This window comes from Acanthopagrus latus, chromosome 21, assembly GCF_904848185.1.
Source record: "Acanthopagrus latus isolate v.2019 chromosome 21, fAcaLat1.1, whole genome shotgun sequence".
Lineage (NCBI taxonomy): Eukaryota > Metazoa > Chordata > Actinopteri > Spariformes > Sparidae > Acanthopagrus > Acanthopagrus latus.
Genome location: NC_051059.1, coordinates 25,838,854 through 25,861,480, shown reverse-complemented (window position 1 = coordinate 25,861,480; position 22,627 = coordinate 25,838,854). Strand labels below are relative to the sequence as shown.

General features: G+C 44.7%; 5 protein-coding genes and 1 long non-coding RNA gene across 8 annotated transcripts in view; 1 reads left to right on the top strand and 5 right to left on the bottom strand.

Moving 5' to 3' along the window:
• Positions 1–300: 300 nt before the first annotated feature.
• LOC119010773 (lactose-binding lectin l-2-like) lies at positions 301–1,026 on the bottom strand. The gene has a single exon (XM_037083216.1). The coding sequence runs from the start codon at positions 889–891 to the stop codon at positions 397–399; it is 495 nt and encodes a 164-aa protein (XP_036939111.1). The 5' UTR covers positions 892–1,026; the 3' UTR covers positions 301–396.
• Positions 1,027–7,356: 6,330 nt separating this feature from the next.
• Positions 7,357–8,094, bottom strand: LOC119010774 (lactose-binding lectin l-2-like). The gene has a single exon (XM_037083217.1). The coding sequence runs from the start codon at positions 7,945–7,947 to the stop codon at positions 7,453–7,455; it is 495 nt and encodes a 164-aa protein (XP_036939112.1). The 5' UTR covers positions 7,948–8,094; the 3' UTR covers positions 7,357–7,452.
• Positions 8,095–11,226: 3,132 nt separating this feature from the next.
• LOC119010776 lies at positions 11,227–13,234 on the top strand. The gene is made up of 5 exons (XR_005072055.1): positions 11,227–11,384; positions 11,791–11,908; positions 11,995–12,093; positions 12,223–12,290; positions 12,386–13,234. It is a non-coding gene; the product is annotated as an uncharacterized LOC119010776 (long non-coding RNA).
• Positions 13,235–13,761: 527 nt separating this feature from the next.
• LOC119010772 (lactose-binding lectin l-2-like) lies at positions 13,762–14,817 on the bottom strand. The gene has a single exon (XM_037083213.1). The coding sequence runs from the start codon at positions 14,681–14,683 to the stop codon at positions 14,189–14,191; it is 495 nt and encodes a 164-aa protein (XP_036939108.1). The 5' UTR covers positions 14,684–14,817; the 3' UTR covers positions 13,762–14,188.
• Positions 14,685–22,627, bottom strand: part of LOC119010766 (solute carrier organic anion transporter family member 5A1-like) — a 47,228-nt gene continuing 39,285 nt past the window's right edge. Inside the window, exons 12-13 of one of the 3 annotated variants that reach the window (XM_037083197.1) lie at positions 16,955–17,104; positions 14,685–14,896 (exon numbers count right to left, since the gene is read on the bottom strand). In XM_037083197.1, the coding sequence (XP_036939092.1) occupies positions 14,829–14,896; positions 16,955–17,104 (218 nt within the window). In that variant the 3' untranslated portion in view covers positions 14,685–14,828. Of the gene's footprint in view, positions 16,570–16,954; positions 17,105–22,627 lie in introns of all 3 variants that reach the window. The other 2 variants (XM_037083198.1, XM_037083199.1) reach the window with 2 other exon arrangements.
• Positions 21,192–21,918, bottom strand: LOC119010775 (lactose-binding lectin l-2-like). The gene has a single exon (XM_037083218.1). It carries the CDS (start codon positions 21,780–21,782, stop codon positions 21,288–21,290), a length of 495 nt encoding a protein of 164 aa, XP_036939113.1. The 5' UTR covers positions 21,783–21,918; the 3' UTR covers positions 21,192–21,287.

Genomic DNA, 22,627 nt, shown 5'->3' with positions numbered 1-22,627 from the left:
GTTTTCAGTTGATGAAATGTAAAATACAAAAAAATGGAGGAACTTTTGAGGTTGTGATTATTGGTTGTGAGCGCCTCCTGCATTCACAACCAATAATAATAAATTCAAGGACAATTGTGTGAATGCTGCAAAAACACAAATAACGTAAATCTACACAAACGTCTATAAATCTGTTGATTCTTATCAAGTCAACTGTAAATGACTTTGTTTCTCTGCTTATTTTGCACCATGATGGGAGATTATTATTCTACACATTTTGATATTCATATGATAAAGTGAAACAACTTCTGTCCACAGACATTAATGTGCACATGTGTATCTTTATTGTTCTGATGCAAGTCAACAGAGCAACAGGTGAACTGAGACTATTTTGAATCAGACATTTTCAACCATCAGTTAAGTTGGACACATTATGCGAGATGCACAAACAGAGGGAAAAGTTAGAGAACATGGAAAATCATTCCATTTCAGAGTGTTGCCAGAACAGATGTGTCCACAGTTTTCATTTCCTCCATTATTGTCTGGCTGTCCTGCATTCCAAAAGACAAAGTCCACTGCACAACCATCAGACCACATCCATTTGCCTTCTTTGTGGATGTCACTGAGTCCGATCCAGGTGCTTCCTTGAGTTGAGTCAAAGTTCTTTATCAGGAACTTGACAAAATCATCTTCCTCTGGACTGTGGATCGACACCAGGTTGGCTCCCTCTGACACACACTGGAGCTCTGCATCAGCCCAGGTCAAATGTGTAGAGACGTACTTGTAGCAGCGTCCGTTGAAGGTGTACCAGAACATGGGACAGCTGCCACGCTGCAGCTTCACTTGATGATTGTCATCTGAAGGAGCCGCAGCACCCAGAGCCAGACCAACCAGGAAGAGGAACAAGAACATGTTGGAGTCCGAGTCTCTGTCGCAGCTGCAGGACGAGGGGCTGATGTGATGGTCGGAGAGTCTCTCAAGTCTTCGTAGTCGGAGTGATCTGCACCCTGGGATGATAGTGAGAATCGTGCAGAGACAGAAGAGAGCCCGCTGTCTTTTATAGGTCTCACAGAGGGAGTTCACACTGTAGGTGTCGTATCATTGGTCCAATGTGAACGACGATCACTTTAAACAGCACACAGAACAAAAACATCATCTGATGATCATAAAGTGTTTGGATCAAAAATTAAGCAGGACTCTAAAAAGTGAACAAGGAAGTAATAAATGTTCACTGCTAATCAAACGTTGTGGAGTCTGGCACATTCAGGAGAGATTTACTGCTTGTTTTTCCATATAATTATTGTTTTATTGTATCACAACAACAATCCCTCTATTGCTATGATGCAGGCATCTACTCCTCATATCTATTCCACAGAAGGAACCTTTCAGTCCAACGTGTCCTTCATCCTTTGGACCACCTCACTGAGATCACTGGGTCAGTCATTTATCGGAAGCTGCCACAGATCCATGAAGTTGTCGTCGCTTCCTTTTATTTTTGCTCCAAGCTTTTCATACAAAAAACATAAATTAGTCCCAAAATCACTTTGTTACAATCAAGCTGCTGTTTTTTTACGGATTCAATCGTACACATTTCCTTGTGAAGGAAACAAGGAAGCAGCTTTGATTCCTGTGAGTCTAAGGTTCCTTCTTCAGGTGTCCTGGGTCCTGAAGGTGCAACATGTTAGACGTTCATATTCCCAAACAAAGACAGCAGAACCACTGGACCACTGACAGGAAGAGGTTTCAGGCCCGGGGCTAGCTGTTAGCATGCTAACTTCAGGAGATATCTCTGCAGCCATACACAGATGTGTCTGACGTGTCACCAAAATATTTTAGAAACATTATTTCTTCACGTCCTGGTGATAATGTTTAACCCTGTTCCATATGTCACCTTTAACAACCATTATGATTTAAACTGTACCGATGTGGTTGGTGAGAAATTAACAGAACTCCAAAATCAATGCAGGATCAGTTCTGTTCTGGGTTTTCTATGCAGAACAGCGTAACATTATTCATAGAGATGCCTGAATTAATAGTTCCATTTATTCTACCCATCGTTGCTGTGGGCAGATAAATGCATGTAATCAGATTACTTTTGATGCCATTAGGTAGAAATACAAACATCAAATATCCAAAACACAAGAACTACTCTGTTGACAAACCCCAAGTGTTCACAGGCCATACTGACATCTACTGTGAGCATGCTTTTACAATGCATGATGGGAAATTATTTAGAATATTACAGTCAGCTGCTGTGAATTTGAATTGAAGAGACTTTCTGAAATGATGGGGAAAAAGAACGGGTCATTACTGTGATCAGATTACAGCATCGTATAGAGAATGTGTGTGTGTGTGTGTTCACACTGTAGGTGTCGTATCATTGGTCCAATGTGAACGACGATCACTTTAAACAGCACACAGAACAAAAACATCATCTGATGATCATAAAGTGTTTGGATCAAAAATTAACCAGGACTCTAAAAAGTGAACAAGGAAGTAATAAATGTTCACTGCTAATCAAACGTTGTGGAGTCTGGCACATTCAGGAGAGATTTACTGCTTGTTTTTCCATATAATTATTGTTTTATTGTATCACAACAACAATCCCTCTATTGCTATGATGCAGGCATCTACTCCTCATATCTATTCCACAGAAGGAACCTTTCAGTCCAACGTGTCCTTCATCCTTTGGACCACCTCACTGAGATCACTGGGTCAGTCATTTATCGGAAGCTGCCACAGATCCATGAAGTTGTCGTCGCTTCCTTTTATTTTTGCTCCAGGCTTTTCATACAAAAAACATAAATTAGTCCCAAAATCACTTTGTTACAATCAAGCTGCTGTTTTTTTTACGGATTCAATCGTACACATTTCCTTATGAAGGAAACAAGGAAGCAGCTTTGATTCATGTGAGTCTAAGGTTCCTTCTTCAGGTGTCCTGGGTCCTGAAGGTGCAACATGTTAGACGTGGCCTAATGTTGAAGTCACACTCAGTGGCGGTCCTAGCTTTCATGACGCCCTGGGTGAACCTCGCCTCCATTATTCACAGCGTTTACAGTAGTGGAACATCACACATACCCAGTAACATTATAACTGTCTGCAAAATGCTTTGCAGGGATGCACACACACAAACACACACATGCACACACACACATGCACACAAACTCACCTGAAGAGTCTTGCTGGGGAGAAGAAGAGGTAAATGATTCTTCATCCTCAGGATCAGACAGATTTGTGGAGACTTTGTGTGTCTGAGGAGGTAGATGGCTCCTCATCCCAGCTAGTGGCAGAGGTTGCTCCAAAATATCTAAAAAGTTCCCTGCATTTGCATTAAAATACAACATAAATGATCAATGCATGAAAAGCACAATTAAATAAACATGTTATTAAGCATCATTTACATCATGTTACATTATTGTCCATCCATCCATCCATCTTCTTCCGCTTATCCAGGGCCAGAGCTCCTCCCGGGTGACAGAGCTCCTCACCCTATCTCTAAGGGAGCGCCCTGCCACCCTGCGGAGGAAACTCATTTCAGCCGCTTGTCTTCGGGATCTTATGCTTTCGGTCATGACCCAAAGTTCATGACCATAGGTGAGGGTAGGAACGTAGATTGACCGGTAAATCGAGAGCTTCGCCTTTCGACTCAGCTCTCTCTTCACCACGACAGACCGGTACAACGACCACATTACTGTGGCCGCCGCACCGATCAGCCTGTCAATCTCACGCGCCATCCTTCCCTCACTCGTGAACAAGAACCCAAGATACTTAAACTCCTCCACCTGAGGCAGCAGCTCTCCCCCAACCCGGAGGGGACAAGCCACCTTTTTCCGGTCGAGAACCATGGCCTCGGATTTGGAGGTGCTGATTGTCATCCCAGCCTCGGCTGCAAACCGCCCCACGACATGCTGGAGGTCCCGGCTCGAAATAGCCAACAAGACCACATCATCCGTGAAAAGCAGAGACGAAATCCTGTGGCTCCTGAACCGGATCCCCTCCGGCCCGTGGCTGCGCCTAGAAATTCTGTCCATAAAAATAATGAACAGAACTGGTGACAAAGGGCAGCCCTGCCGGAGTCCAACATGCACCGGGAACAGGTCTGACTTACTGCCAGCAATAAGAACCAAGCTCCTGCTCTGGTCATACAGGGACCATACGGCCCTTAACAGAGGCCCTCCGAGCCCGTACTCCCAGAGCACCTCCCACAGAATGCCACGAGGCACATGGTCGAATGCTTTCTCCAAGTCCACAAAACACATGTGGACTGGTTGGGCAAACTCCCATGAACCCTCGAGCACCCTGCGGAGGGTATGGAGCTGGTCCAGTGTTCCGCGGCCCAGACAAAAACCGCATTGTTCCTCCTGGATCCGAGGTTCGACTATCGGCCGAATTCTCCTCTCCAGTACCCTGGAGTAGACTTTCCCAGGGAGGCTGAGGAGTGTGATCCCCTGATAGTTGGAACACACCCTCCGGTCCCCCTTTTTAAAAAGGGGGACCACCACCCCGGTCTGCCAGTCCAGAGGCACTGTCCCCGACTGCCATGCAATGTTACAGAGACGTGGCAACCTAGACAGCCCTACAACATCCAGAGACTTGAGGTACTCAGGGCAGATCTCATCCACCCCCAGTGCTTTGCCACCGAGGAGCTTCCTGACTACCTCAGTGACTTCGTCTTGGGTGATGAATGAGTCAACCTCTGAGTCCCCAGCCTCTGCTTCCTCTGTGGAAGACATGTCAGTGGGATTGAGGAGATCCTCGAAGTATTCCTTCCACCGCCCGACAATATCCCCAGTCGAGGTCAACAGCTCCCCACCTCCACTGTAAACAGTGTTGGTGGAGGACTGCTTCCCCCTCCTGAGGCGCCGGATGGTTTGCCAGAATTTCCTCGAGGCTGACCGATAGTCCTAATCCATGGGATCTCCGAACTTTTCCCAGACCCGAGTTTTTGCCCCGGGCCAACCAGGCTCGGTAGGACTCCTTCTTCAGCTTGACAGCATCCCTTATTTCCGGAGTCCACCACCGGGTTCGGGGATTGCTGCCACGACAGGCACCGGAGACCTTACGGCCACAGCTCCGGACAGCCGCGTCAACAATAGAAGTGGAGAACATGGTCCATTTGGACTCAATGTCCCCAGCCTCCCTCAGGATCAGGTCCAAGCTCTCCCGGAGGTGGGAGTTAAAGACCTCTTTGACAGGGGGTTCTGCCAGACGTTCCCAGCAGACCCTCATAATACGTTTGGGCCTGCCAGGTCTGTCCAGCTCCCTCCCCTGCCAACGGATCCGACTCACCACCAGGTGGTGATCAGTTGACAGCTCAGCCCCTCTTTTCACCCGAGTGTCCAAGACATATGGCCGGAGGTCAGATGACAAGACCACGAAGTCGATCATTGACCTCCAGCCTAGGGTGTCCTGGTGCCACGTGCACATATGGACACCCTTATGCTTGAACATGGTGTTCGTTATGGACAAACTGTGACTAGCACAGAAGTCCAGTAACAAAACACCACTCTGGTTCAGATCGGGGAGGCCGTTCCTCCCAGTCACACCCCTCCAGGTAACACTGTCGCTGCCCACGTGAGCGTTGAAGTCCCCCAGAAGAACGATGGAGTCCCCGGTTGGAGCACTCTCCAGTACCCCTCCGAGGGACTCCAAGAAGGCCGGGTACTCTACACTGCTGTTCGGCCCATAAGCCGAAACAACAGTGAGAGACCTATCCCCGACCCGAAGGCGCAGGGAAACGACCCTCTCGTTCACCGTGGTAAACTCCAACACATGGCGGCTGAGCTGAGGAGCTATAAGCAAGCCCACACCAGCTCGCCGCCTCTCACCGCGGGCAACTCCAGAATAGAAGAGAGTCCAGCCTCTCTCAAGGAGTTCGGTTCCAGAGCCCAGACTGTGCGTAGAGGAGAGCCCAACTATCTCTAGTCGGTACCGCTCAACCTCTTGCACCAGCTCAGGTTTTATCCCCCCCAGTGAGGTGACATTCCATGTCCCCATGGCTAGAGTCACCATCCGGGGATTGGGTCGCTGGGGCCCCCGCCCACGACCGCAAGCCAAATCACACCGCACCCGCCCCTTCTGAACCCTCCTGCGAGTGGTGAGCTCACTGGGGGGCGGGCCCACGTCGCTCCTTCGGGCTGCGCCCGGCCGGGTCCCATGGGACCCGGCCACCAGGCACTCGCCTGCGAGCCCCAACCCCAGGCCTGGCTCCAGGGTGGGGCCCCGGTAACGGCAATCCAGGCGACGTATCTGTCATTAGGGGCTTTTGAACCAATCTTATTCTGACCTGTCACCTAGGACCTGTTTGCCTTGGGAGACCCTACCAGGGGCATTAAGCCCTGGACAACATAGCTCCTAGGATCATTCAGGTGCTCAAACTCCTCCACCATGATAAGGTGCCGGTTCAAGGAGGAGTACATTATTGTTGTGAAAGTAATTTGATATAATGTTTGCTGGTCAGTTGGTCTGAAAAATGGATGCTGTCGTCGTCTATTGTTACAGCCAGCAGTGTAACAAGAGGCTAACAAACATGCGAGTTAACCTAACTTATACTAATTATCATAATTTAATTTAATTTCATTACATGTGCGATCACACTCATGAGGAGCAGATGACAAGGCTCCATACATTTATTTTCTGCTTGTTTCTCCTCTTCTTCTTTTCTCTTTTTCCTGAACTGGGCACCTGATGGCTGTGTCCTCTTCTTATCTATTTGTTTATTTGACACTTGGGAATCAACACGTGACCCCTTGCAACACCGTCAACCAGGAGTTAAGACTAAACCAGTTCACCTTGTTTAGAAATATATTTCATTATTTAACCAAACCCCGAAAAATAGCACATGTGAAACTATGGGCTTTTATTCACAATATCATCATGACTGAAATGTGCTTCATGTGGAAGGAATTCGTGATGTGACTGACTTTATCCTACTAACTGCATTAGTTGTGCTCTATTAGATGAATCCCCTGCTCCCCTTCATCCACAAACTCTGTGTGAGACTCTCAGCACCTTTATAAAACATCATTGACTTGACATGTAAATGAGCAATACAATAACCAGAGGACATGAATGCAAACAAACATTGCCCATACTGCCCATATGAGAAACAGCCCCTGGTCATACTCCCAAAACAGACAGCATATCACCACACCAGTGACCAGTCACCAGCAAGACCCACATATGTTATGCCTCCTGCCTTAAATCTAAACAAATGAATCATAAATCTACACGAATGTCTACAAATCTGTTGATTGTTATCAATTCAACTGTAAATGACTGTTGTTTCTCTGCTTATTTTGCACCATGATGGGAGATTATTATTCTACACATTTTGATATTTATATGATAAAGTGAAACAACTTCTGTCCACAGACATTAATGTGCACATGTGTATCTTTATTGTTCTGATGCAAGTCAACAGAGCAACAGGTGAACTGAGACTATTTTGAATCAGACATTTTCAACCATCAGTTAAGTTGGACACGTTATGCGAGATGCACAAACAGAGGGAAAAGTTCGATAACATTGATAATCATTCCATTTCAGAGTGTTGCCAGACCAGATGTGTCCACAGTCTTCATTTCCTCCACTATTGTTTGGCTCTCCTACATTCCAAAAGACAAAGTCCACTGCACAACCATCAGACCACATCCATCCTCCTTCCTTCTGGGTGTCACTGAGTCCGATCCAGGTGTGTCCTTGAGCTGAGTCAAAGTTCTTTATCAGGAACTTGACAAATTCATTTTCCCCCGGACTGTGGATCGACACCAGGTTGGCTCCCTCTGACACACACTGGAGCTCTGCATCAGCCCAGGTCAAATGTGTAGAGACGTACTTGTAGCAGCGTCCGTTGAAGTTGTACCAGAACATGGGACAGCCGCCACGCTGCAGCTTCACTTGATGATTGTCATCTGAAGGAGCCGCAGCACCCAGAGCCAGACCAACCAGGAAGAGGAACAAGAACATGTTGGAGTCCGAGTCTCTGTCGCAGCTGCAGGACGAGGGGCTGATGTGATGGTCGGAGAGTCTCTCAAGTCTTCGTAGTCGGAGTGATCTGCACCCTGGGATGATAGTGAGAATCGTGCAGAGACAGAAGAGAGCCCGCTGTCTTTTATAGGTCTCACAGAGGGAGTTCACACTGTAGGTGTCGTATCATTGGTCCAATGTGAACGACGATCACTTTAAACAGCACACAGAACAAAAACATCATCTGATGATCATAAAGTGTTTGGATCAAAAATTAACCAGGACATCAGCAATGACTGACCACTGTCCATCAACAGCTGTTAACTGTGTCATGATTCCAATGAAACAGTCATATTTACTTTTCATATCTATTCCACAGAAATGCCAGGAACCAATCCAACGTGTCCCCGGATCTTTGGGCCAGGAGATTTAGATAACAAGAACATTTATCAGAGGCCACAATGAATCCATGAAGTTGTCGTCACTTCCTTTTATTTTTGCTCCAAGCTTTTCATGCAAAAAACATAAATTAGTCCCAATATCACTTTGCTACAATCAAGCTGCTGTTTTTTTTAACAAGAATATTTATCAGAGGCCACAATGAATCCATGAAGTTGTTGTCATCAACTCTCAGTGTCACACTGAAGTTTCACTGCTGCAGCCTTCAGTAACTGTTGATACAAGAATATTTGAGTGGAAGTCTAAAATCATTTTCAACTTGTTTAAAAGATTTAACATTACTTATTAAAGGAATTGGAATTAAAGAAGGCGAGTTGTGAAGAAGAACTTGCGGTTGTGAACGCTCCCTGTTGTTCAGCTGAAGCCAAATGTGGATTGCTGGCTGTGAAAACTTTAAATAATGACCAGAATATCTAAAAACTGTGAAATAATGTAGGTTTGTTGAAAAACTGAAGCCACACTGAACTGTTGGCTTTAATTATCTGAAGTCGCGTCTGAGGAGAATGAATTTTGGTGAGAATGAAGCATTGAAAATAGAATATAAGCTTTGAGACCCATGTCAATGCAAAAAACAAAACAAAAAAAAACCAAACAAACAAACAAAAAAAGGCATTTGAAAGGATTTCCTAAAACATGGAAAATATTTCCCCCTGTTGTTTTACACAAATATGTTTTGTCTTGTGTTTTCAATAGATAAAATAAGAAACTCAAAGATTATTGTGGCCAAAAAAAAAAAAAAATCTACTTAATTAAAAATAAGTGTGTTTTCACAGAAAAAATGAAAGACGAAAAAAATATTACAATTAAGAAAAAATTATTCTGGCAAAAAAACAAAACCCCAAACAACCTCCACCAAGTTTCAAGTAAAATTCTCCTTAATTTCTTTTTCACTATTTTTACAAATAAAAAAAAACTCCTGTGAAATGTATTTTTTTGCTTGGTCTCTAGAAAATAATTCTAAAAAATAAATAAAGACAAATGTGAACATTTCAACAATTATTTTCAAATAAACTTGTTCAATCAACAGATGAAAAGAAGAAAAAAATCCTTCTGGAAAAAAAATATTTTCTTGTGCTTTGGATTAAAAAAAAAACAAAAACTCAGGGAACTTCAGGGCTTCCGTAGTTTTCATAAAGGAGAAGCATTAAACTCACAACCAGCCTGTTTTCTGTAATACTGTTTTATTATTTTTTCACATTTTCATTGACAGAAGTCAACAAGTATCCAAGGCAGCTGTAAACAGTGTGTCCACAGATCTACACGATGCCTCTCATCAGTGTGGCCGCTCAGTCAAAAACACTGTTCTTTCCAAATAAATACAATACTGATTTTATTTTATTTTTTTAAAACAAAAAAGAAGAAGAAGAAGAAAGTAAACTCAGAATGTTCTAACCTACGTCTGCCTGAAGGAGCTCGAACAGATCCAGAGTCAGTCTCCGTCTGTCGTCACAGTCTGGAAACGATGCGACGTTACGACATGAAGCGACGACGTGGAGCTGAACGACCCGAGGAGGTGGGAGGAGCAGAGGAGGTGGGAGGGGCCATGGGGATGGGAGGAGCAGAGGAGGTGGGCGGAGCAGAGGTGGTGGGAGGGGCAGGAACGCTTGCAGATAAGACTTGTGGATGCTGTTGTATTCATTTTTAATAGTTGCACAGTGAATATAAAGGATATAGAATCGATAAAAATAACATTATTGTCCAGTGGAAAACAAAAAGCAAGACACAGAAAACATAAAACAAAGATCGGTGCATTCACTGTGTGTGCTTCTCTATACAGCGACATGTATATTGATTGGCTGACTGATAAAAACAACAATTTAAACATGATATATAAGTCTGTTGAGTATTGCTACACAGTGTCAGTGTGAAGCACAGTCTGTGTGGTTCCTCTTGAGAGACTCAGACGTGTTGATTTAACTTGACAGTTGTTTCTGAGGTTTGCGGTGTCGCTAATCAAGCATCCTGTTTCCCATCGTGGCCGTCAATGTTCGTTCCTCTTTGTTGACGCAGTCGTTCGGCGCTCCTTGTCTTTGATTCTTCAGCTCTCTGGATTTCTAATAAATCTCTCTCTGAGGTGTTCAGTGTTTTTTCAGTGAAGCCTTGTGGAAGTATCACAGTTTGATTCTCATTCATTCTGGTTTTTGCTTTTAATTTGAATCCCTCCTGTCAGCTTCAAGAAAACCTGCAAATGTATGAACAGGTGATCATTTTCTAATTATGTTGTGTAGCTTAAAGAAAATCAACTTGGCACACGTTCCAGCTGTTGGACTTTGTATTTATAACTCTGTGTGATATTCTGGGGCGCACAGTCGCACCTGATCCTGTTAACAGACTCACCTCAGCTGTGAAGAGACTCACAAGTCCAACATCAGAACATGAGCCAGACATCAGATCAGTGAAGGTTTTTAAAAAGGGCTGAACGATGAGTTTAGTTTCTGTTTGCGTTGTTGACTGACTGAGTGGGAGGTGAACGGATGCCCTGACTCGACTTTGGTTCACTGATACTCTGTCGTACGGTGTTTCTATTAATTTGTCCACCTGGAGATCGTCATCAGATGGTTTTCAGTGAAGTGAAATCAAGACTGTTTTTAAAAAAAATTTAAAGTCAATCACACAGCAGGAAGGCAGAACAGTTTCAGACTGTGACTTCATGACACCCAGCGGGAATCATAAAGAATAAAAACAGGTGATATTAAAGGAGCAGTCTGTAGATTTGTGGAGGAAATGTTAAAGAGAAGAGAACGATCGTCACTGACTGAATATAAACGCACTAAATAATCAAACTCACTTTGTTCTCATGACTGAATAAACTCTAAACAAACTGACCTAGAGGATGTTGCAGTTTATTCTGTTTTATTTTGTTTATTTGTGGCGGACCCTGCCACCTGTCTGGTCTCTGATCGGTGTCTCCTCTGTTTCCACAGATCACCACTGCGGTCAGCTGTGCTTTCTTGATCGTTAAAGTCATTTTATCAAAGGTGAGACTCACAACGATGGAGAAAAATCATGTTTACAGCGTCTGACTCCACCTGCAGCCAATCAGGTCGTGGAAATTCATGTTTTTTAAAGGTGCTTTTTGTAGGAAAAGTTGATTTTTGAGTTTTAGTTTAAACACATGGTTCATTTCTGACAAACTTTTAAATGTGACCCATTGAATAACATGTTATTTTTGATGAAATAGCAACATTTTAAAATTTAGATTTGGATATTTTTCTTTACAGCATTGTTGTAGTACGTGGTTAGTTCAAGGACCATTGGAAATTTGAAAATCCCACTTGCTGTGTTCATGTTCCTTTTGAACGCCCTTTATTTTATTTTGCCCCTTTTTTTAAAAAAAAAACAAGTGAATGATCTTAAATCGTGTTACTGCATCTTGCTGTGCAGCTGCTCTCTCAGGGGGCGTTCGGGTACCTGCTGCCCATCATCTCCTTCGTGTTGGCCTGGATAGAAACGTGGCTGCTCGACTTCAAGGTTCTGCCTCAGGAGGCCGAAGACGAAAACAGTGAGTCGCAGTCGCACAAGTTCGTACGTCGTTCTCTCGCTGTCGCACCGACGCCTCCGTCACGAAGCCTCCTCTCTGTGTTTCAGGATATCTGTCCATCATGGACGCCACAGAGCGAGCGCCTCTCATGTATCCGGGTCCAGTATCTGACGGACAGTTCTACTCTCCTCCAGAGTCTGTGGCAGGTCTGTGGACTCTCACTGACATAAACCCAAAGAAACAACCTCGTACTTCTGCGTCTGACGTGAATCAGTGTATTTTCAAACTGTTCCTTGATTTCTCTTTTTGTATCTTTGTTTCTCTGTCGCGTTCAGACTCTGATGAGGAGCTGGATGATAAACACGATCCAGAAAAAGGGCTCATACAGCAGCTGACCTAACAGGTAACAGTGTGATGTCACGGTGTGATGTCACGGTGTGATGTCACATGTCCTGATGATGAAGGTCGTCACATGTACATCTCGTTGTGTCTCCTCAGGATCTTGTGAAGATGAAGCGTTTCTCCTTCCTGTCGTGCCGCTGAGGGAAACTTCTGCCTTACACATGCAGCCAGTTTGGTTTTTATTTGTCTTTGTATGTTCAAACCTTACGAATGCACCTCAGTTTCTGATATCGGCCTCCTGCATGTACACTGGAACTGGAAAAGTGCTGCTTAAAAAAGCCGTTTCTGTATCGACACTTTGGAGAATATCTGTACACAAACTTGCACATTTTGTCCGAGACTCCCAGACGCACGAGAAGAATTCGATCGAATGAAAGAAAGTCAAATATTTGAAGGTCGATTTCAGAATCAGAATTAAAAGTGTTGTGTTCCGGTGACAAAAGAAACTCTGTCTCTAACGTCATGTTTACTTTTAATTTGTTGTTGATCATTTTCACTGTAAGGGAAGATAAGCTTTCTTCACTGACTCTGCTTTAAGAAAAGAAGGATTTTTCGGCCAGTATTGAGCTTACGGATCACATTTGTAGCAAACGAGAGGAAGAATATTTACAGTTTACTGCATTTATAACCGGGTTTGACTGCGTCTGGGTCTTAAACACAGTGAGAAAACTTGCACAGAACACTGGAACAACATAATAGGATAAAAACTGAAGAATAAATCTGCTTCTGAAAAAGTGAAGTGTTATTTAATGTAAAAACAAGATGAGCCGTGTGCCGGCAGTGAGACAGGCTGAGCTGCACTGTGTGAACTGTAAACAGCTGCTGGAGCTCGTGTGAGCTGAAACAAACATGTACATACCGGGACCTTCGTGCATGCAAGCAGAGTGTTTTTGTTTTTAAGAAAAGCTTGTCTGTAAAACAGAATCATTAAAATGTGAAATCTTGTGTGCTCGTCTTTTTTATTTCGTGTTTTATTCACATTAACATTCACAGTTGGAGTGTTGAGCAGAAGATTTGTGTTCGAGTGACAGCTGGATTTGTTATGATTTATTTTTAGAGGAATTTTGTTTTATTTCTACTTAAAACATGAGGTAGTGCAGCTCTTCAGCCTCTTGTGGTTAAAGTGAGTATTACCAAAACAATTTCAACTGCCCAAACTTTTATTTGTCAGTTTCACACGAGAATATTACATGTTTCCATAGACAAAATTATTTAAATTTTCTTTTGTAAGTTTTCAGTTTCAAGCACAAACTTTTTTTTCTCCTGGAAAAAAAAAATTCTTGTATTCTTATTTCTATTTTTTAAGCTCCATTTCAAACATTAATCTGTTTTTTCCTTAGAAAAAATGTTGTCAGTAGAAAAAAATTAAGAAAACATCTCCTGAAAATATTTTTTTTCTCATGTTATCATTGGAAAAAAAATTAAGGATAATAAAGATTATCCTTAAAAAAAGATCCTGAATTCAAACATGATTTTTTGAAACTGAGTTTTTTTAATGATTCCAGTTTTCAGTTGATGAAATGTAAAATATAAAAAATGGAGGAACTTTTGAGGTTGTGATTATTGGTTGTGAGCGCCTCCTGCATTCACAACCAATAATAATAAATTCAAGGACAATTGTGTGAATGCTGCAAAAACACAAATAACGTAAATCTACACAAACGTCTATAAATCTGTTGATTCTTATCAAGTCAACTGTAAATGACTTTGTTTCTCTGCTTATTTTGCACCATGATGGGAGATTATTATTCTACACATTTTGATATTCATATGATAAAGTGAAACAACTTCTGTCCACAGACATTAATGTGCACATGTGTATCTTTATTGTTCTGATGCAAGTCAACAGAGCAACAGGTGAACTGAGACTATTTTGAATCAGACATTTTCAACCATCAGTTAAGTTGGACACATTATGCGAGATGCACAAACAGAGGGAAGAGTTAGAGAACATGGAAAATCATTCCATTTCAGAGTGTTGCCAGAACAGATGTGTCCACAGTTTTCATTTCCTCCATTATTGTCTGGCTGTCCTGCACGCCAAAAGACAAAGTCCACTGCACAACCATCAGACCACATCCATTTGCCTTCTTTGTGGATGTCACTGAGTCCGATCCAGGTGCTTCCTTGAGTTGAGTCAAAGTTCTTTATCAGGAACTTGACAAAATCATCTTCCTCTGGACTGTGGATCGACACCAGGTTGGCTCCCTCTGACACACACTGGAGCTCTGCATCAGCCCAGGTCAAATGTGTAGAGACGTACTTGTAGCAGCGTCCGTTGAAGTTGTACCAGAACATGGGACAGCTGCCACGCTGCAGCTTCACTTGATGATTGTCATCTGAAGGAGCCGCAGCACCCAGAGCCAGACCAACCAGGAAGAGGAACAAGAACATGTTGGAGTCCGAGTCTCTGTCGCAGCTGCAGGACGAGGGGCTGATGTGATGGTCGGAGAGTCTCTCAAGTCTTCGTAGTCGGAGTGATCTGCACCCTGGGATGATAGTGAGAATCGTGCAGAGACAGAAGAGAGCCCGCTGTCTTTTATAGGTCGCACAGAGGGAGTTCACACTGTAGGTGTCGTATCATTGGTCCAATGTGAACGACGATCACTTTAAACAGCACACAGAACAAAAACATCATCTGATGATCATAAAGTGTTTGGATCAAAAATTAAGCAGGACTCTAAAAAGTGAACAAGGAAGTAATAAATGTTCACTGCTAATCAAACGTTGTGGAGTCTGGCACGTTCAGGAGAGATTTACTGCTTGTTTTTCCATATAATTATTGTTTTATTGTATCACAACAACAATCCCTCTATTGCTATGATGCAGGCATCTACTCCTCATATCTATTCCACAGAAGGAACCTTTCAGTCCAACGTGTCCTTCATCCTTTGGACCACCTCACTGAGATCACTGGGTCAGTCATTTATCGGAAGCTGCCACAGATCCATGAAGTTGTCGTCGCTTCCTTTTATTTTTGCTCCAAGCTTTTCATACAAAAAACATAAATTAGTCCCAAAATCACTTTGTTACAATCAAGCTGCTGTTTTTTTACGGATTCAATCGTACACATTTCCTTGTGAAGGAAACAAGGAAGCAGCTTTGATTCCTGTGAGTCTAAGGTTCCTTCTTCAGGTGTCCTGGGTCCTGAAGGTGCAACATGTTAGACGTTCATACTCCCAAACAAAGACAGCAGAACCACTGGACCACTGACAGGAAGAGGTTTCAGGCCCGGGGCTAGCTGTTAGCATGCTAACTTCAGGAGATATCTCTGCAGCCATACACAGATGTGTCTGACGTGTCACCAAAATATTTTAGAAACATTATTTCTTCATGTCCTGGTGATAATGTTTAACCCTGTTCCATATGTCACCTTTAACAACCATTATGATTTAAACTGTACCGATGTGGTTGGTGAGAAATTAACAGAACTCCAAAATCAATGCAGGATCAGTTCTGTTCTGGGTTTTCTATGCAGAACAGCGTAACATTATTCATAGAGATGCCTGAATTAATAGTTCCATTTATTCTACCCATCGTTGCTGTGGGCAGATAAATGCATGTAATCAGATTACTTTTGATGCCATTAGGTAGAAATACAAACATCAAATATCCAAAACACAAGAACTACTCTGTTGACAAACCCCAAGTGTTCACAGGCCATACTGACATCTACTGTGAGCATGCTTTTACAATGCATGATGGGAAATTATTTAGAATATTACAGTCAGCTGCTGTGAATTTGAATTGAAGAGACTTTCTGAAATGATGGGGAAAAAGAACGGGTCATTACTGTGATCAGATTACAGCATCGTATAGAGAATGTGTGTGTGTGTGTGTGTGTGTGTGTGTGTTCACACTGTAGGTGTCGTATCATTGGTCCAGTGTGAACGACGATCACTTTAAACAGCACACAGAACAAAAACATCATCTGATGATCATAAAGTGTTTGGATCAAAAATTAAGCAGGACTCTAAAAAGTGAACAAGGAAGTAATAAATGTTCACTGCTAATCAAACGTTGTGGAGTCTGGCACGTTCAGGAGAGATTTACTGCTTGTTTTTCCATATAATTATTGTTTTATTGTATCACAACAACAATCCCTCTATTGCTATGATGCAGGCATCTACTCCTCATATCTATTCCACAGAAGGAACCTTTCAGTCCAACGTGTCCTTCATCCTTTGGACCACCTCACTGAGATCACTGGGTCAGTCATTTATCGGAAGCTGCCACAGATCCATGAAGTTGTCGTCGCTTCCTTTTATTTTTGCTCCAGGCTTTTCATACAAAAAACATAAATTAGTCCCAAAATCACTTTGTTACAATCAAGCTGCTGTTTTTTTTACGGATTCAATCGTACACATTTCCTTATGAAGGAAACAAGGAAGCAGCTTTGATTCATGTGAGTCTAAGGTTCCTTCTTCAGGTGTCCTGGGTCCTGAAGGTGCAACATGTTAGACGTGGCCTAATGTTGAAGTCACACTCAGTGGCGGTCCTAGCTTTCATGACGCCCTGGGTGAACCTCGCCTCCATTATTCACAGCGTTTACAGTAGTGGAACATCACACATACCCAGTAACATTATAACTGTCTGCAAAATGCTTTGCAGGGATGCACACACACAAACACACACATGCACACACACACATGCACACAAACTCACCTGAAGAGTCCTGCTGGGGAGAAGAAGAGGTAAATGATTCTTCATCCTCAGGATCAGACAGATTTGTGGAGACATTGTGTGTCTGAGGAGGTAGATGGCTCCTCATCCCAGCTAGTGGCAGAGGTTGCTCCAAAATATCTAAAAAGTTCCCTGCATTTGCATTAAAATACAACATAAATGATCAATGCATGAAAAGCACAATTAAATAAACATGTTATTAAGCATCATTTACATCATGTTACATTATTGTCCATCCATCCATCCATCTTCTTCCGCTTATCCAGGGCCAGAGCTCCTCCCGGGTGACAGAGCTCCTCACCCTATCTCTAAGGGAGCGCCCTGCCACCCTGCGGAGGAAACTCATTTCAGCCGCTTGTATTCGGGATCTTATGCTTTCGGTCATGACCCAAAGTTCATGACCATAGGTGAGGGTAGGAACGTAGATTGACCGGTAAATCGAGAGCTTCGCCTTTCGACTCAGCTCTCTCTTCACCACGACAGACCGGTACAACGACCGCATTACTGCGGCCGCCACACCGATCCGCCTGTCAATCTCACACTCCATCCTTCCCTCACTCGTGAACAAGACCCCAAGATACTTAAACTCCTCCACCTGAGGCAGTAGCTCTCCCCCAACCCGGAGGGGACAAGCCACCTTTTTCCGGTCGAGAACCATGGCCTCGGACTTAGAGGTGCTGATTGTCATCCCAGCCGCTTCACACTCGGCTGCAAACCGCCCCAGGACATGCTGGAGGTCCTGGCTCGAAGGAGCCAACAAGACCACATCATCCGCGAAAAGCAGAGATGAAATCCTGTGGCTCCCAAACCGGATCCCCTCCGGCCCGTGGCTGTGCCTAGAAATTCTGTCCATAAAAATAATGAACAGAACCGGTGACAAAGGGCAGCCCTGCCGGAATCCAACATGTACCGGGAACAGGTCTGACTTACTGCCGGCAATGCAAACCAGACTCCTGCTCCGGTCGTACAGGGACCGTACGGCTCTTAACAGAGGGCCTCCGACCCCGTACTCCCAGAGCACCTCCCACAGAATGCCACGAGGGACACGGTTGAATGCTTTCTCCAAGTCCACAAAACACATGTGGACTGGTTGGGCAAACTCCCATGAACCCTCGAGCACCCTGCGGAGGGTATGGAGCTGGTCCAGTGTTCCGCGGCCCAGACAAAAACCGCATTGTTCCTCCTGGATCCGAGGTTCGACTATCGGCCGAATTCTCCTCTCCAGTACCCTGGAGTAGACTTTCCCAGGGAGGCTGAGGAGTGTGATCCCCTGATAGTTGGAACACACCCTCCGGTCCCCCTTTTTAAAAAGGGGGACCACCACCCCGGTCTGCCAGTCCAGAGGCACTGTCCCCGACTGCCATGCAATGTTACAGAGACGTGGCAACCTAGACAGCCCTACAACATCCAGAGACTTGAGGTACTCAGGGCAGATCTCATCCACCCCCAGTGCTTTGCCACCGAGGAGCTTCCTGACTACCTCAGTGACTTCGTCTTGGGTGATGAATGAGTCAACCTCCGAGTCCCCAGCCTCTGCTTCCTCTGTGGAAGACATGTCAGTGGGATTGAGGAGATCCTCGAAGTATTCCTTCCACCGCCCGACAATATCCCCAGTCGAGGTCAACAGCTCCCCACCTCCACTGTAAACAGTGTTGGTGGAGGACTGCTTCCCCCTCCTGAGGCGCCGGATGGTTTGCCAGAATTTCCTCGAGGCTGACCGATAGTCCTAATCCATGGGATCTCCGAACTTTTCCCAGACCCGAGTTTTTGCCCCGGGCCAACCAGGCTCGGTAGGACTCCTTCTTCAGCTTGACAGCATCCCTTACTTCCGGAGTCCACCACCAGGTTCGGGGATTGCCGCCACGACAGGCACCGGAGACCTTACGGCCACAGCTCCGGACGGCCGCGTCAACAATAGAAGTGGAGAACATGGTCCATTTGGACTCAATGTCCCCAGCCTCCCTCGGGATCAGGTCCAAGCTCTCCCAGAGGTGGGAGTTAAAGACCTCTTTGACAGAGGGTTCTGCCAGACGTTCCCAGCAGACCCTCACAATACATTTGGGTCTGGCAGGTCTGTCCAGCTTCCTCCCCTGCCAACGGATCCGACTCACCACCAGGTGGTGATCAGTTGACAGCTCAGCCCCTCTCTTCACCCAAGTGTCCAAGACATACGGCCGGAGGTCAGATGACAGTCGATCATTGACCTCCGGCCTAGGGTGTCCTGGTGCCATGTGCACATATGGACACCCTTATCCTTGAACATGGTGTTCGTTATGGACAAACTGTGACTAGCACAGAAGTCCAGTAACAAAACACCACTCTGGTTCTGATAAGGGAGGCCGTTCCTCCCTATCACATCCCTCCAGGTAACACTGTCGCTGCCCACGTGAGCGTTGAAGTCCCCCAGAAGAATGACGGAGTCCCCGGTTGGAGCACTCTCCAGTACCCCTCCCAGGGACTCCAAGAAGGCCGGGTACTCTACACTGCTGTTCGGCCCATAAGCCGAAACAACAGTGAGAGACCTATCCCCGACCCGAAGGCACAGGGAAACGACCATCTCGTTCACTGGGGTAAACTCCAACACATGGCGGCTGAGCCGAGGATCTATAAGCAAGCCCACACCAGCTCGCCGCCTCTCACCGCGGGCAACTCCAGAAAAAAAAGAGAGTCCAGCCTCTCTCAAGGAGTTCGGTTCCAGAGCCCAGACTGTGCGTAGAGGAGAGCCCAACTATCTCTAGCCGGTACCGCTCAACCTCTCGCACCAGCTCAGGTTCTTTCCCCCCAGTGAGGTGACATTCCATGTCCCCATGGCTAGAGTCACCGTCCGGGGATTGGGTCACCAGGGCCCCCGCCCACGACCGCCAGCCAAATCACACCGCACCCCCCCTTCTGAACCCTCCTGCGAGTGGTGACCTCAATGGGGGGTGGGCCCACGGCGCTCCTTCGGGCTGCGCCCGGCTGGGTCCCGGCTGGGTGTCGTATCATTGGTCCAATGTGAACGACGATCACTTTAAACAGCACACAGAACAAAAACATCATCTGATGATCATAAAGTGTTTGGATCAAAAATTAACCAGGACAACGGCAATCCAGGCGACGTATCTGTCATTAGGGGCTTTTGAACCAATCTTATTCTGACCTGTCACCTAGGACCTGTTTGCCTTGGGAGACCCTACCAGGGGCATTAAGCCCTGGACAACACAGCTCCTAGGATCATTCAGGTGCTAAAACTCCTCCACCATGATAAGGTGCCGGTTCAAGGAGGAGTACATTATTGTTGTGAAAGTAATTTGATATAATGTTTGCTGGTCAGTTGGTCTGAAAATGGATGCTGTCGTCGTCTATTGTTACAGCCAGCAGTGTAACAAGAGGCTAACAAACATGCGAGTTAACCTAACTTATACTAATTATCATAATTTAATTTAATTTCATTACATGTGCGATCACACTCATGAGGAGCAGATGACAAGGCTCCATACATTTATTTTCTGCTTGTTTCTCCTCTTCTTCTTTTCTCTTTTTCCTGAACTGGGCACCTGATGGCTGTGTCCTCTTCTTATCTATTTGTTTATTTGACACTTGGGAATCAACACGTGACCCCTTGCAACACCGTCAACCAGGAGTTAAGACTAAACCAGTTCACCTTGTTTAGAAATATATTTCATTATTTAACCAAACCCCGAAAAATAGCACATGTGAAACTATGGGCTTTTATTCACAATATCATCATGACTGAAATGTGCTTCATGTGGAAGGAATTCGTGATGTGACTGACTTTATCCTACTAACTGCATTAGTTGTGCTCTATTAGATGAATCCCCTGCTCCCCTTCATCCACAAACTCTGTGTGAGACTCTCAGCACCTTTATAAAACATCATTGACATGTAAATGAGCAATACAATAACCAGAGGACATGAATGCAAACAAACATTGCCCATACTGCCCATATGAGAAACAGCCCCTGGTCATACTCCCAAAACAGACAGCATATCACCACACCAGTGACCAGTCACCAGCAAGACCCACATATGTTATGTCTCCTGCCTTAAATCTAAACAAATGAATCATAAATCTACACGAATGTCTACAAATCTGTTGATTGTTATCAACTCAACTGTAACTTTGTTTCTCTGCTTGTTTTGCACCATGACGAGAGATTGTTATTCTACACATTTTGATATTCATATGATAAAGTGAAACAACTTCTGTCCACAGACATTAATGTGCACATGTGTATCTTTATTGTTCTGATGCAAGTCAACAGAGCAACAGGTGAACTGAGACTATTTTGAATCAGACATTTTCAACCATCAGTTAAGTTGGACACATTATGCGAGATGCACAAACAGAGGGAAGAGTTCGAGAACACGGAGTATCATTCCATTTCAGAGTGTTGCCAGAACAGATGTGTCCACAGTCTTCATTTCCTCCACTATTGTTTGGCTCTCCTGCATTCCAAAAGACAAAGTCCACTGCACAACCATCAGACCACATCCATCTGCCTTCTTTGTGGATGTCACTGAGTCCGATCCAGGTGCTTCCTCGAGCTGAGTCAAAGTTCTTTATCAGGAACTTGACAAATTCATTTTCCCCCGGACTGTGGATCGACACCAGGTTGGCTCCCTGTGACACACACTGGAGCTCTGCATCAGCCCAGGTCAAATCTGTAGCGACGTACTTGTAGCAGCGTCCGTTGAAGTTGTACCAGAACATGGGACAGCCGCCACGCTGCAGCTTCACTTGATGATTGTCATCTGAAGGAGCCGCAGCACCCAGAGCCAGACCAACCAGGAAGAGGAACAAGAACATGTTGGAGTCCGAGTCTCTGTCGCAGCTGCAGGACGAGGGGCTGATGTGATGGTCGGAGAGTCTCTCAAGTCTTCGTAGTCGGAGTGATCTGCACCCTGGGATGATAGTGAGAATCGTGCAGAGACAGAAGAGAGCCTGCTGTCTTTTATAGGTCTCACAGAGGGAGTTCACACTGTAGGTGTCGTATCATTGGTCCAATGTGAACGACGATCACTTTAAACAGCACACAGAACAAAAACATCATCTGATGATCATAAAGTGTTTGGATCAAAAATTAACCAGGACATCAGCAATGACTGATCACTGTCCATCAACAGCTGTTAACTGTGTCATGATTCCAATGAAACGGTCATATTTACTTTTCATATCTATTCCACAGAAATGCCAGGAACCAATCCAACGTGTCCCCGGATCTTTGGGCCAGGAGATTTAGATAACAAGAATATTTATCAGAGGCCACAATGAATCCATGAAGTTGTCGTCACTTCCTTTTATTTTTGCTCCAAGCTTTTCATACAAAAAACATAAATTAGTCCCAAAATCACTTTGTTACAATCAAGCTGCTGTTTTTTTACGGATTCAATCGTACACATTTCCTTGTGAAGGAAACAAGGAAGCAGCTTTGATTCATGTGAGTCTAAGGTTCCTTCTTCAGGTGTCCTGGGTCCTGAAGGTGCAACATGTTAGACGTTCATACTCCCAAACAAAGACAGCAGAACCACTGGACCACTGACAGGAAGAGGTTTCAGGCCCGGGGCTAGCTGTTAGCATGCTAACTTCAGGAGATATCTCTGCAGCCATACACAGATGTGTCTGACGTGTCACCAAAATATTTTAGAAACATT

Excerpts from the sequence above, each read along its gene's own strand:
- LOC119010775 (XM_037083218.1), bottom strand. The coding sequence starts at position 21,782 with ATGTTCTTGTTCCTCTTCCTGGTTGGTCTGGCTCTGGGTGCTGCGGCT.
- LOC119010772 (XM_037083213.1), bottom strand. The coding sequence starts at position 14,683 with ATGTTCTTGTTCCTCTTCCTGGTTGGTCTGGCTCTGGGTGCTGCGGCT.
- LOC119010774 (XM_037083217.1), bottom strand. The coding sequence starts at position 7,947 with ATGTTCTTGTTCCTCTTCCTGGTTGGTCTGGCTCTGGGTGCTGCGGCT.
- LOC119010773 (XM_037083216.1), bottom strand. The coding sequence starts at position 891 with ATGTTCTTGTTCCTCTTCCTGGTTGGTCTGGCTCTGGGTGCTGCGGCT.